General features: G+C 37.6%; 1 protein-coding gene across 2 annotated transcripts in view; it reads left to right on the top strand.

Annotated features, from left to right (window-relative positions):
* Positions 1 to 279: 279 nt before the first annotated feature.
* Positions 280 to 10763, top strand: part of BMPR1B (bone morphogenetic protein receptor type 1B) — a 109017-nt gene continuing 98533 nt past the window's right edge. Inside the window, exon 1 of one of the 2 annotated variants that reach the window (XM_044224458.1) lies at positions 280 to 310. Coding sequence is in view for 1 of the 2 variants with exons in the window: in XM_044224457.1 (XP_044080392.1) it covers positions 5207 to 5279 (73 nt within the window). In the remaining variant the exon portion in view is untranslated. Of the gene's footprint in view, positions 311 to 5152; positions 5280 to 10763 lie in introns of those variants that run through there. The other variant, XM_044224457.1, reaches the window with a different exon arrangement.

Raw genomic sequence — 10763 nt, 5'->3', positions numbered from 1 at the left:
CTTGTCGTAACTATAGAGAATTTTTTTCAAACAGCACCCTTTTAATAACAGTGGTCTCCCCAAATATACTGTGGCACAGCTTTAAACTTTATTAAGTCTGTCTTGGACTCCCCTTCCTCTCCCCGAGTAAATGGAAGAAAAGTTTGGCAGGCTCCATGCTGTGCACTTGATTGATGTCCAGAACATCTGAAGGACTTTTGTGTCCTGCCTGCTCTCCATGAGTGCATAATGTGCGAATACTTAAAGAAGGTCAGCCCTTATCACACGTAATCTAGGCCTGAAAGCAGATCAACAGTGACAGTCATATCCCGTAAGTAAGAACACAAATCATCCTCTACACGCTTTAGACAAGTTGTGGGATATTTTCTCTCTCCTTTTACCCCTTCCCACTCACGGGGGACATTGGCAGAGCAATGAAAGCAGAGAGGAGACGTGCTCAGAATAATGTGTCACTTGTCGGAGGGAGGAAGGGATTGTTTATATGTGCTGGTCTTTCACTGGGCAGCCGAAGGGAGCTTCGACTTGTTAATGACCAGTGATGTGGAAGGCTGCAAATGAGACCGGGGTGGGGAGGTAGGAGGCAGCGTGAATGTGGCCGAAGTTGCGGTCTTTATAAACCCCAGAGTCAGGAGAAATGGTTTTTGTACACTTAAGTTCTATTGTTCATGTGCTCCCCCGTAATGCAGTAGCTTTTTGTGTCATTGTGTGAGTATATGGCTGAAAATCAGAGTCAGAAGATGAATTAGCCAGTATAATTCTGAAAAGTTTAAAGAAAATATTTTAGGGCAAAACTCAATGGAATGGTAGGGTCCTAAAATGCTATAGCTTGCAAAAGGAAGAAGGAAACAACTTGTTTTTATGTGCCTGTGCATTTGAACAGAAGTTTAATTAAAAAGTTAATGTTGTTCCAAACAGTATTTGCAGGGACTTGCAAATAATAAAGAAAATAACACTTTGTTGTTCTTATCAAGGATTAGAAGGATATTGTTAACCTTTTCTTAGATACAAAGGAATGTACTTATCATTGTAGTTTTCACAACCTCATGGTTTCTTTTGAAATGTAATCAGCTGCGAGAAGTAGTTGTCATCAGTTTGCATGATGGAAAATAAACTGTGCAAATATCTCCTCCAGAAGTGAAGGCATGCCTTCCCACAAAATCACATTATGAGACAGAGGTCCTTTCCCACCTCCCATCTACTTTCCCAGTCTAACATCTGTCTGTTCTCCAGGCATATCCGGGCTCCCACGTTCTCTCAGCGGACATTGCTCTTTTTCTTATTCCTGAGTCTCTTTTTTTCGCCATTGCCTTTGCTTAGGCTTCCTTTGCCCTCCCTTTACTCAGTGAATTCCTACTTATCTTTGAAGACCTAGTTGGCATGCCTCCTCCCCCGCAAGTCCAGTCCCCACCCCCAGTCCGAATTCATCTTTGTCTATTGTACTTTCCGTTTTCCTGCCGTTCCCCGGCAGTGGCTGTCCTGCATAGTCATTATTCCATTGTACATCTGTCCTCAACTTACAGGGGCAGTTGGGTCCTGCAGGCAGGTACTGTCTCTTAAATGGTCTCCTATCCCATTACTAGATAACAGTTCCCCCAGTTCAGTTTAAAAACTTCATATATACATAAAATCGGTGCATTTGGGAGTTTCTATGTGAGAATGAGTCACAGATTGAAATTGTTAAAACAGTAATGTTATATACATCTACTTCAATTGTATGAATGCTCAATGAATTAAGTAAAAGTAGATGGATTAAACATTTGCCTTTGCAGGTGTAATTCAGATTTTTAAAACCTGATTTAACTAACATAAGACACAATTTGTATCTTTGTGTTAGTGATCACATTGTTTATGAGTGAACAGTTAGGCAAATGTTACATTAAAGAACATTGCTATTAACAAGGAATTTTTCTTTTCTTTTCCTTTTTCTTTTTTTTTTTTTAATTTAAAGATTGTATTTATTTATTTGACAGAGAGAAAGATCACAAGTAGGCAGAAAGGCAGGTGGGGGAGGGGGTAGCAGGCTCCCCGCTGAGCAGAGAGCCCAATGCGGGGCTCGATCCCAGGACCCTGAGATCATGACCTGAGCTGAAGGCAGAGGCTTAACCCACTGAGCCACCCAGGTGCCCTCTTTTTTTTTTTTTTTGCCAGGAGGCAGGGGAGTGATAAGTGAGAGTGTTTTGGAAATTGACCATTTTCTGATATTCATCTTTGTTCTGGGCACCATATTCAGTAATTAATACTCATATACTTGTCTAATCTGTATAATAACACTCTATGGTAGGTAATGACCAAAGTGTAGAACAAGTTAACATGATTTGTCTAAGGCTACACGGATAGCACAACTAGGCTCTTGACTTCAGGTTCCATAAATCTAGAATGAGCAGATCTGTTGAAGAATTTGACAGTTGGCAGGTAGCAGTGCACCTTCTACTCATACGGGCAGTACTAGCTGTGGTCCTCCCTTTTCCCTTTCCTTACCCTTCTCTCATGTTTCAAATGGACACCTTTCTGTTAATATTCTCTGAGAGCTTCCTTTGAAGCCTCCTTTGGTGTGTACTGCAGGGTGAGTGGCTTAAGTCATATGCCAATCTGGGGGTGGTTTTATTGTATCTTTTGAGCCTTATTGTCTGGACCATAACTATACATTTTATAGAACATCTCTTTATTGTTGGCACCCAGCATATATTAAACAATAAAAGGCAGAATGGAGGAAGTTAATAAGGATAAATTCATTTTGAATTTCTTAGTTTAATAATGAAAGGAGGAAGTCTGCATTACCAAAAAGTTGGACTAACTAGGAGCCTCTCTTCAAGCTTCTGATTTTCAATTCTCCTCAGAGTTAGAAGCTCAGGTTCAGAGACTCTCCTATATGCTGAATTTCTAAACCCTTTTTTTTTTAATTCATCGAACTAGTCCATATTCAAAAGCCTTTAGGTATTTATGTAATATATAGTCTAAACTCTGTAATCTACGTTTTGCGTCCTGCACCGTCTGGTTCCACTCTGTCTAGGTTTCTCTCCAGCCATTTACTAATAGGAGCAGTCTGCTCCAGTAAGATTTTTCTTCTCATGCTATTACCCCAAATGAAATATTTAATCCTACCTCTAATCCTTGCTCATATAATTTCTTCCTTTCCATCTCCTCTATTGCTGTATAAATTCAATTTTAATTCAACATCCAGCTCTCCCTTCAGTTCTGTGGCCCAGTCTAATCCATCTCTTACTCTGATTTTCCATCTTTATTCCATTTGAGGACACTTCATCTTAAAATGTTACATTCTTCACAGTTCTCTATTATATATACTGTTTTTACTGTGGCACTGTAAACTGCTTGAGTACAGTTATTTCAGCGAGCACGTAGTACAAAATTAGAAATGATTGCTGATATGAATTGCTTTGTACTGAATTAGGATTCTAGGGAGAAAGCAACAGCTCTCTCTTTAGGCTTTGAACCATTTATGGACGCTCATATTGGGGAAATGCGAGCAGTGGGAGCTGTCCCACATTTCAGCCATTCACTCATCCTCTCAGAGCTCAAGGCTGGGTTCCAAATTGGCAGTGGAACCATGTTGTGATGTGGCTCTGAGCCGAATATAGAAGGTTTGAACAGGAGATTCTACTGCTTGATTTTTGTCATCTTTTCCCACATATTACCTCTGCTCCTGATCATTCTTACACATTTTAGTATGCCTCAGTCTCCCTTCTTAGCTGAAAAGGATATAGACAAATGGTACTAAAATGATACCACCCTGACTTAAGTTTTCTGACAAGTCGGTTGCATGGCTTCTGTGCAATACAAAATGTATAGTTTCTGAAATTTAGGCTATTCCAGAATCTCATATGTGATTAAAAATGCTATATTTCTTTTACATTTTATTTCATGAAAATGTGAACTGAGGGCATTGGATTGAGAGTCGTATTTGTAAATTCATACAAAGCAATTTTTGGTATTCCTAACTGGAATGTGGATTTGAATGGCACCTAGTCGGGTAGTGCTGGGAGGTATTAGAGTGTGTGGAGGGGTGCGGGTGTCATTCTCTTAAGAATGAGAAGATGGCAGAGTTTTTTTTCCAAGAAAAGCATTCTTAAAATATCAAGTAAACACATTCTGATGGTATCTGAGATAGATACAAACATTGAAATATGTCTCTTATGTCATTACCATAAATCCTTTATCCTGTAAACTGATGGCATCTTAATAACTACTTCCTTTTATATCTATGGTGACATTGTAGTTTCTCCACATACAGTCAATTCATTTATATTTCTTGCTGTTCTTCTAGGATTGACAGTTCCCAGAGTCAAGTACAACAAATAGCCTTCAAAAATGTTCTTTAATATTAAAAGAAGGCCACTCAGGATATCATTGAAAGTAGAATTTTACAAATTGTTCATAGTTTATGTTGAGGCACAATTACAGTAAAAATCTTAAAAAATTGAATAACCTGTGTTAATAAGATGGGTTAGGTTCATATACTTTTTCTACATAGGAAACCTCAGACTGTAGTCACTTAAAATTAGTTGATTAACGACTAGCTTAACTGAAATACTTTAACTTGAAATATTAATTAAAGATACTCTTTATATGGGGCCCTTTTTCATATCTGTGCCCTTGATTCAGAGGCATTTGCTCCATTATTTAAATAGTCATGTGAGAAAAGTGTCCTAACATGACATTTTAGGACTCTTGCACCCTTTCTATCATCTCATCAGAAAAAGCATTTTTTCCCCCTTGTCTTGCTACAATTCCCAAACAGTGAACAATTCTTAGCAAGAAAAAAAAAAATCTCGACAAAAGAAGTAAGCTATTTCACAACAGCCAAGTATAGGCGCATGTGGCTTTGCAGTCACTTCTAGCTGCCTGAGAGATTTGGGGGACTTCGGCATGGCCAGTGCAGAGAGATTCCTCCCCTCCCCATGCGCTGGCCCTTGTGTGGGCAGCTGGGTCAGGCTCCTTTCTTAAGAAAACAATCCCGCTCAGGGTCCTCACCGCCCTTTGTTGTCCTCCCCACGAGGTGATCGGTTGAAGTCTGTGGTGACAGAACCAGTTTGTAACAGGCTTGTCTTTCACGGTCCTGTCTCAGGCTTGCTGGCAGGCTCGCCGGAAGCTCTGACAAGAGTGGCAACAGAGAAGGCTCAGTGAAAGAAGGAAAGGCAAGAAACAGGAGGCTGAAACAGGCGGGTCACATTTACTGCTCTCCTGCGCAATGGGTTGGCTGGAAGAACTAAACTGGCAGCTTCACATTTTCTTGCTCATTCTTCTGTCTATGCACACGAGGGGTAAGAAGATCAGTGCCCCATGGTACAGTGCTGACAGGGGGCTGCGTTAATGTCAGGTTGTGTGGCTTTTATCACAGAAGGGAAGGTTCTGGGTAGAAGTACAGTGGCTAAACATTTCCAGTCCCCATCTTCCAACTGCTCTGTAATTTTACTCCTTTTTTTCTATTTGGGCAGAAGTTTGCTAGATAGCATAGGAGGATGATTTTAAAGGGAATCAAAGTTTCTGTTTTTTTCTAGTAATTAAGAATTCAATCCAATCCAGTTTGGAACTTTGAATGTGAAGTTGCTTGTCAACATACTGAGACAGTTTGCATTTGAAGAATTTACAAAAATAATTCTAATAAACTTTGTTTTGATCTTTTAAATGGGAATACTGTTAGATTTTATAGGTTAGCTGATTAACTTTGAAGTTCGTTATAACTTTTATGTAGATGCCTTGAGTAAATCTCCAGTTTTATGATCGCAATAATTATAAATTGTGAATAGGTCAGATGTTTGTCCACATTTCAGAACAAGGCTTGCTTGGTGATCATTTTGTCTAGAATTATTCTTGTATAAAGTTGGCTAAAGGATGGTAATTTTTTTTTTTAATTTGTGTAGCTGTTTTAATAGTTGAGGGGGGAGGCAACTTTTAAAAGTTACTTTAAACTTTTAAATAAAAGAGTAATTGTAAAAGCAGATGAACTCTCTTCAAAATAGAGGAAAGATAATGTAATGAAACAACTTCTGAAACAACTCTCTGTGGTAGTGATTTGCAATGAGGGAGTCATGAAGTTAGAGATAAGAAGAGAGTGGCTGTATAAAATGAAGCCAGGTGACAAAAGGAATATGGATGAGATGGTTTTGCATTTACAGTTCAGTCTCATGTCCTTGTGAATGCATTTTATAGAACCACTTTGGCAATACTATTTATTTGGAAAGTGTGTATTATCAATTGGCTTGTACTTTTGATTGGCATTTGTAAGATACATGTTTCATAATCTCAAATATTCCATGGCACTAGCATAATATTATATGTTGTGTCTTGGCTCTGTGAAAAAAAGCTTTTAATTTTTCGCATGGGTAAGTGTAACCCAAAGGAGTTTTATGGGTGATATGAAGGAACAGTAGGTAGTTGATTTACCTGATTTGCTAATTTATTTTCCAAAAATTGTTATAATAATATGGTGCCTTCTAGAAGACAGTAGAAAAGCCTCAGGAAAACTGTTTCTTAAGAATGTTCCAGGAAGCTCAAGGAATGATATGTGAGGTGAAATTCTTATTCCTCTATTCATGCTGCTACTATTTCGTGATTGCCTGAAGCTAATTTTTCACTCTTTTAGCATTTTCCTTGAAAAATACGAGTACCTTAACTCATTATTGGTTTATGTCAGTAAAAAGGCGAGGCCATATGCTACACACTGAACTTTTCAATCACAAATACTAGGGTTAAAATGTACCTTAAAATAATACTGGAGAACTGTTTTACTTTTCTGGTGAGGAGGTTGAAGCTTAGGAACATTCCTTGCCTTTCTCTAGGTAACCCAGCCTTTTAAATTCTCTGGCCAGAGCTCTTGCATGCGTGTGTGTGTGTATGTGTGTGTGTGTTTCTATGATTTATTCTATAGCAACGTGATTAAGAGTATTAAATCTGGACCCAGAATGTTTGCATCTTAGCTCTACCACTTAAAGATATCTTATTAGTTCCTCAATTTTCTCAGCTGTAAAATAGGGATAATAAGAATATTCACCTTAGGGTCAATTTGATTACTAAATGGGCACGTGCATGTAAAGCACTTAGAACAGTATCTGTAACACATAGTATTTCCTGAGCATTTGTTACTATTCATATTACTATTAATAGTTTATGCAGAAATAGGGGACACCCAAGCTAGAAATGTAAATCGAGACCTGATTTTAAAAGACTCTGATAACTCACCTTAGTGTGATTGGCATACTAAATCTTAACATGTATTTCCAGCTTTGTCACAAATGAACTTTTAATTTTTTTAAAGGAGTTTCTCTACCTGTAAACTTTTTAATAGTTTTATAAAAAATAAGCTTCCTGGTTTTTATGATTTTGCCCCCATGAAGACAAAATGTGCTACAGACAAGGACTATTAGTTTAATCAAGACTAAGCAACTTTGACTATCAAAGTTGTTATTCACTGATAGCTTGTAATGCTTTATGATCATTAATTCTGCATGTATTTCAGTAAAAATGGTGATCACAAAACTGGTAAATACAGTGAAGTGGTTGTGTTTCTTAAGTGAATGGCAAAGCCAAGAGTATTGTTCTGAGACCTTTAATTCTTCTTAAAAGTAAATGTATTTCAAAATGACAGCTTGAGACATTTGGAGAACGTGAGCATCTGGCTAATACAAATATTTTGTTGATTATACTATGGAAACCTGAAAGTTTTATGTGAAAGAAATATGTACGACACTCCAGTTCTACCATAAATGGAACCAGTCTCTGTAGAGTCACAGAACGTGGAAAAGAGAATTCTCACTTGGAACAGAATAGCTAGGGTGGCCCACGGGTAGGTGACTCATCTTAAATCTTATCATTGCTTAAATCGTATCTTGAATGTTTCCCTTGAGGAGATCCAGGCTTAAGAAAAAAGAGACAAAGGTACATCTTGGTAGAAGATTTGAACTTTGTGTTTTTTTATATTGGCACATTGCCAATTGCTTCCCAGATGGATTTTTTTTTTTTAAAGCTAGAATCATCAAATGCAGAATTGCCTTTTTCTAAAAGTGAAAATAGGACCTGGAGTGGTGAAAATCTGCAGTGTTCATTTCTACTTGTGAAATGTTTTCTTTTGAGGATTGAGCTGCCCCTTTATTTTTAAAACACAGTTAGAAAATCGCAGGCAATCGTGGCAAATGTAGTGCAATGGGTAAACAGTATTAAAGTATCACTTTGGTCACTACTATTCTTCTTAAGTCGTGCCAAAGGAATTTAGTGAGGTTATAAACATGATCAACTGACAGACCTAAAAACTAAAGGACTCTTTCTGTTTATTGTTCTAACACATTGGTGGCAACAGTGTGCCTTTTCTGACATGGATGGGCCTCATGTTCTGGCATTTAAAAGGGTGAGACTTTTATTTAACTTCCTGTTAAATATATATGTGAACATTTCTACTGTCCCTTTCCCCTCCATAAAATCATGGTCATAGATTATCTCAGCAATCAGATTAAAGTCAAAATTGGTAGCCAACTTTTTGTCCTTAGGAGTAATTCTCCATCAATAATGAGTTATAGGAAAAAAAAAAAAGTGAAATAGGAAATAATCAGCTGTTTTTGAATACAGGAAAATCCCTAAGCCTGGGGAACAAAAATAAGTCCCAGTCTTTCTGGCTCCTACAGTTTTATAGAACCCAGATATTGCATTATTGCATTCTGCCTCTTCATTGCCGGGTCCTACTCCATAGGTTTCTTATTTATAATATCTGTGCTTGATCTGGTTGGCACTCATTTAAAATAAAAAAAAAAACTATGTTATTAAATATTTTAAGTAAAATTAAGGCCAATAGAGAATATAACAGGTGGATAACAGACATGGGCTGTGAATGTGTGGTTTCAAAATGGGAATGGCAATATTGCTATAGGGCATCAATTTTTGGTAATATTTTTAAGTGAAAAATGATCCTTGTTACCATATGGCAAAATACAGTGAAAATCTGAACTGTTAGACCAACACAGCTGTTAAATGCATAAATGTGGGTCTGTGTTTAAAATGTTTTCTCCTACAGCTATTATGTGGCACTTCCAACAATTAATCTCAGGCTATTAATCGGCAGTAACTGCAAGTTGTGGTGAGCATCACAGATGTAAGAAATTTGATCTCTGTGGTAATTTACCTGGGAGGAAAGTGGCTAAACTATAGTTCTCAACTTAAATTCTTCAGAGTATATTGGATAATAGATGTTCACATAACTATTGAGCACAAACTCCAATTATTTGGCTTTACTTTTATTATAGGAAGTTATATTCTTTAATGGCGGCAATCATAGATGTGAACTGTGTGTGTGCTTGTTTGTGTGTATCAGTGCATACATATTTTTTAAGCTTTAAAATCACAAATATCTGAAGGCTTCTGGAAGAATAATAGCATTAGATCAGAGTACTCAAAGGTTTCCCCGCCCCCGCTTTGGCCTCTAAGCTAGTTGAATCTGAAATGACTTTTTTTTTTTTTCTTGAAATAACATTTTACAAATCTTTTATTGACTTAGAACTGCCAGGAACAAATTGTGAATATGTTTTTTTGTCCCCTAATTTTTCAAATACATACCTAATTTTAGAATTCGTACAGGACACAGGGAAAATTCTTAAATAAGACAAAGTGTATTGGCAATTAGTTATAAGGAAATTACCTTAATCAGTTAGATAGCCTACCAAGCTTTCTTTTGCTATATTTTGGGTTCAGATGGACTCTTAGGTTCTTGATTATTATACTTTTTTCCATCTGTGAAATAGTTACATTTTCCATTTTAGTGTTTGTTGTTGTTGTTGTTGTTGTAGAAATGTTCATATTAAAATCTCTAGGGATGCCTGGTGGCTCAGTTGTTAAGCGTCTGTTTTTGGCTCAGGTCATGATCCCAGAGTCCTGGGATTGAGCCCAGAATTGGGCTCCCTGTTCTGCAGGAAGCCTGTGTCTCCCTCTCCTGCTTATGTTCCCTCTCTCACAGTCTCTCTCCACCAAATAAATAAATAAAATCTTTTTTTTTTTTTTAAGAATTTATTTATTTATTTGACAGAGAGAGATCACAAGTAAGCAGAGAGAGAGGAGGAAGCAGGCTCCTGCCAAGCAGAGAGCCCAATGTGGGACTCGATCCTACTGAGCCACACAGGTGCCCCAATAAATAAAATCTTTAAAAAAAAAATCTCTAAAGATTTTTTTTTTGAACATGTGCTCAGAATAACCTTAGTCTTGTTTTTAGACCCCATCATTTTTCTTTTAACATTGGAGAGGCTGTGGCTTTTGGGTTAACTGATCTCTCTACTTGATATCATCTCTGTCACATTCCTTCAGTAATAGTTAACTTTTCATGTAAAATCACATTATTAGTATTGCTAATACTTGAGTACAGAAAAAATTTGAGTAGCTGACAGAAACACAGGCCTGGTGGGACACAGAAGCTGTGAAGGTCTGAGTTTCTACTCATCTGTGTCTCTGAGGGGCTTTCCCTCTTCCTTCCTCTATATGACTCTGTCTCTTTACTTCTTTGTTTTTAGAATTCTTTTATGGAGACCTCTTGCGTTTAGGGTGAAATCCAGATCTTTACCTGGCTGGCAGGGCTTGGTGTCTGCCGGCCCCTAACTCCCAGTTCATCTCCCTAACTATTGATCATCAACCCCATGGGTCTTTCCTTGTCTGAAATCATCCAAACCTTTTAACCCCCATGGATGTTTCACATATATATGCTGTTTCCAGGGCCTGGACAGTTCTTCGCTTATTGCTTATCCATTTGCTTAAATATCAACTTAAGTTTTCCT

This window comes from Neovison vison, chromosome 11 (genome assembly GCF_020171115.1).
Source record: "Neovison vison isolate M4711 chromosome 11, ASM_NN_V1, whole genome shotgun sequence".
Lineage (NCBI taxonomy): Eukaryota > Metazoa > Chordata > Mammalia > Carnivora > Mustelidae > Neogale > Neogale vison.
This window is presented reverse-complemented; position numbering and strand designations above follow the sequence as displayed.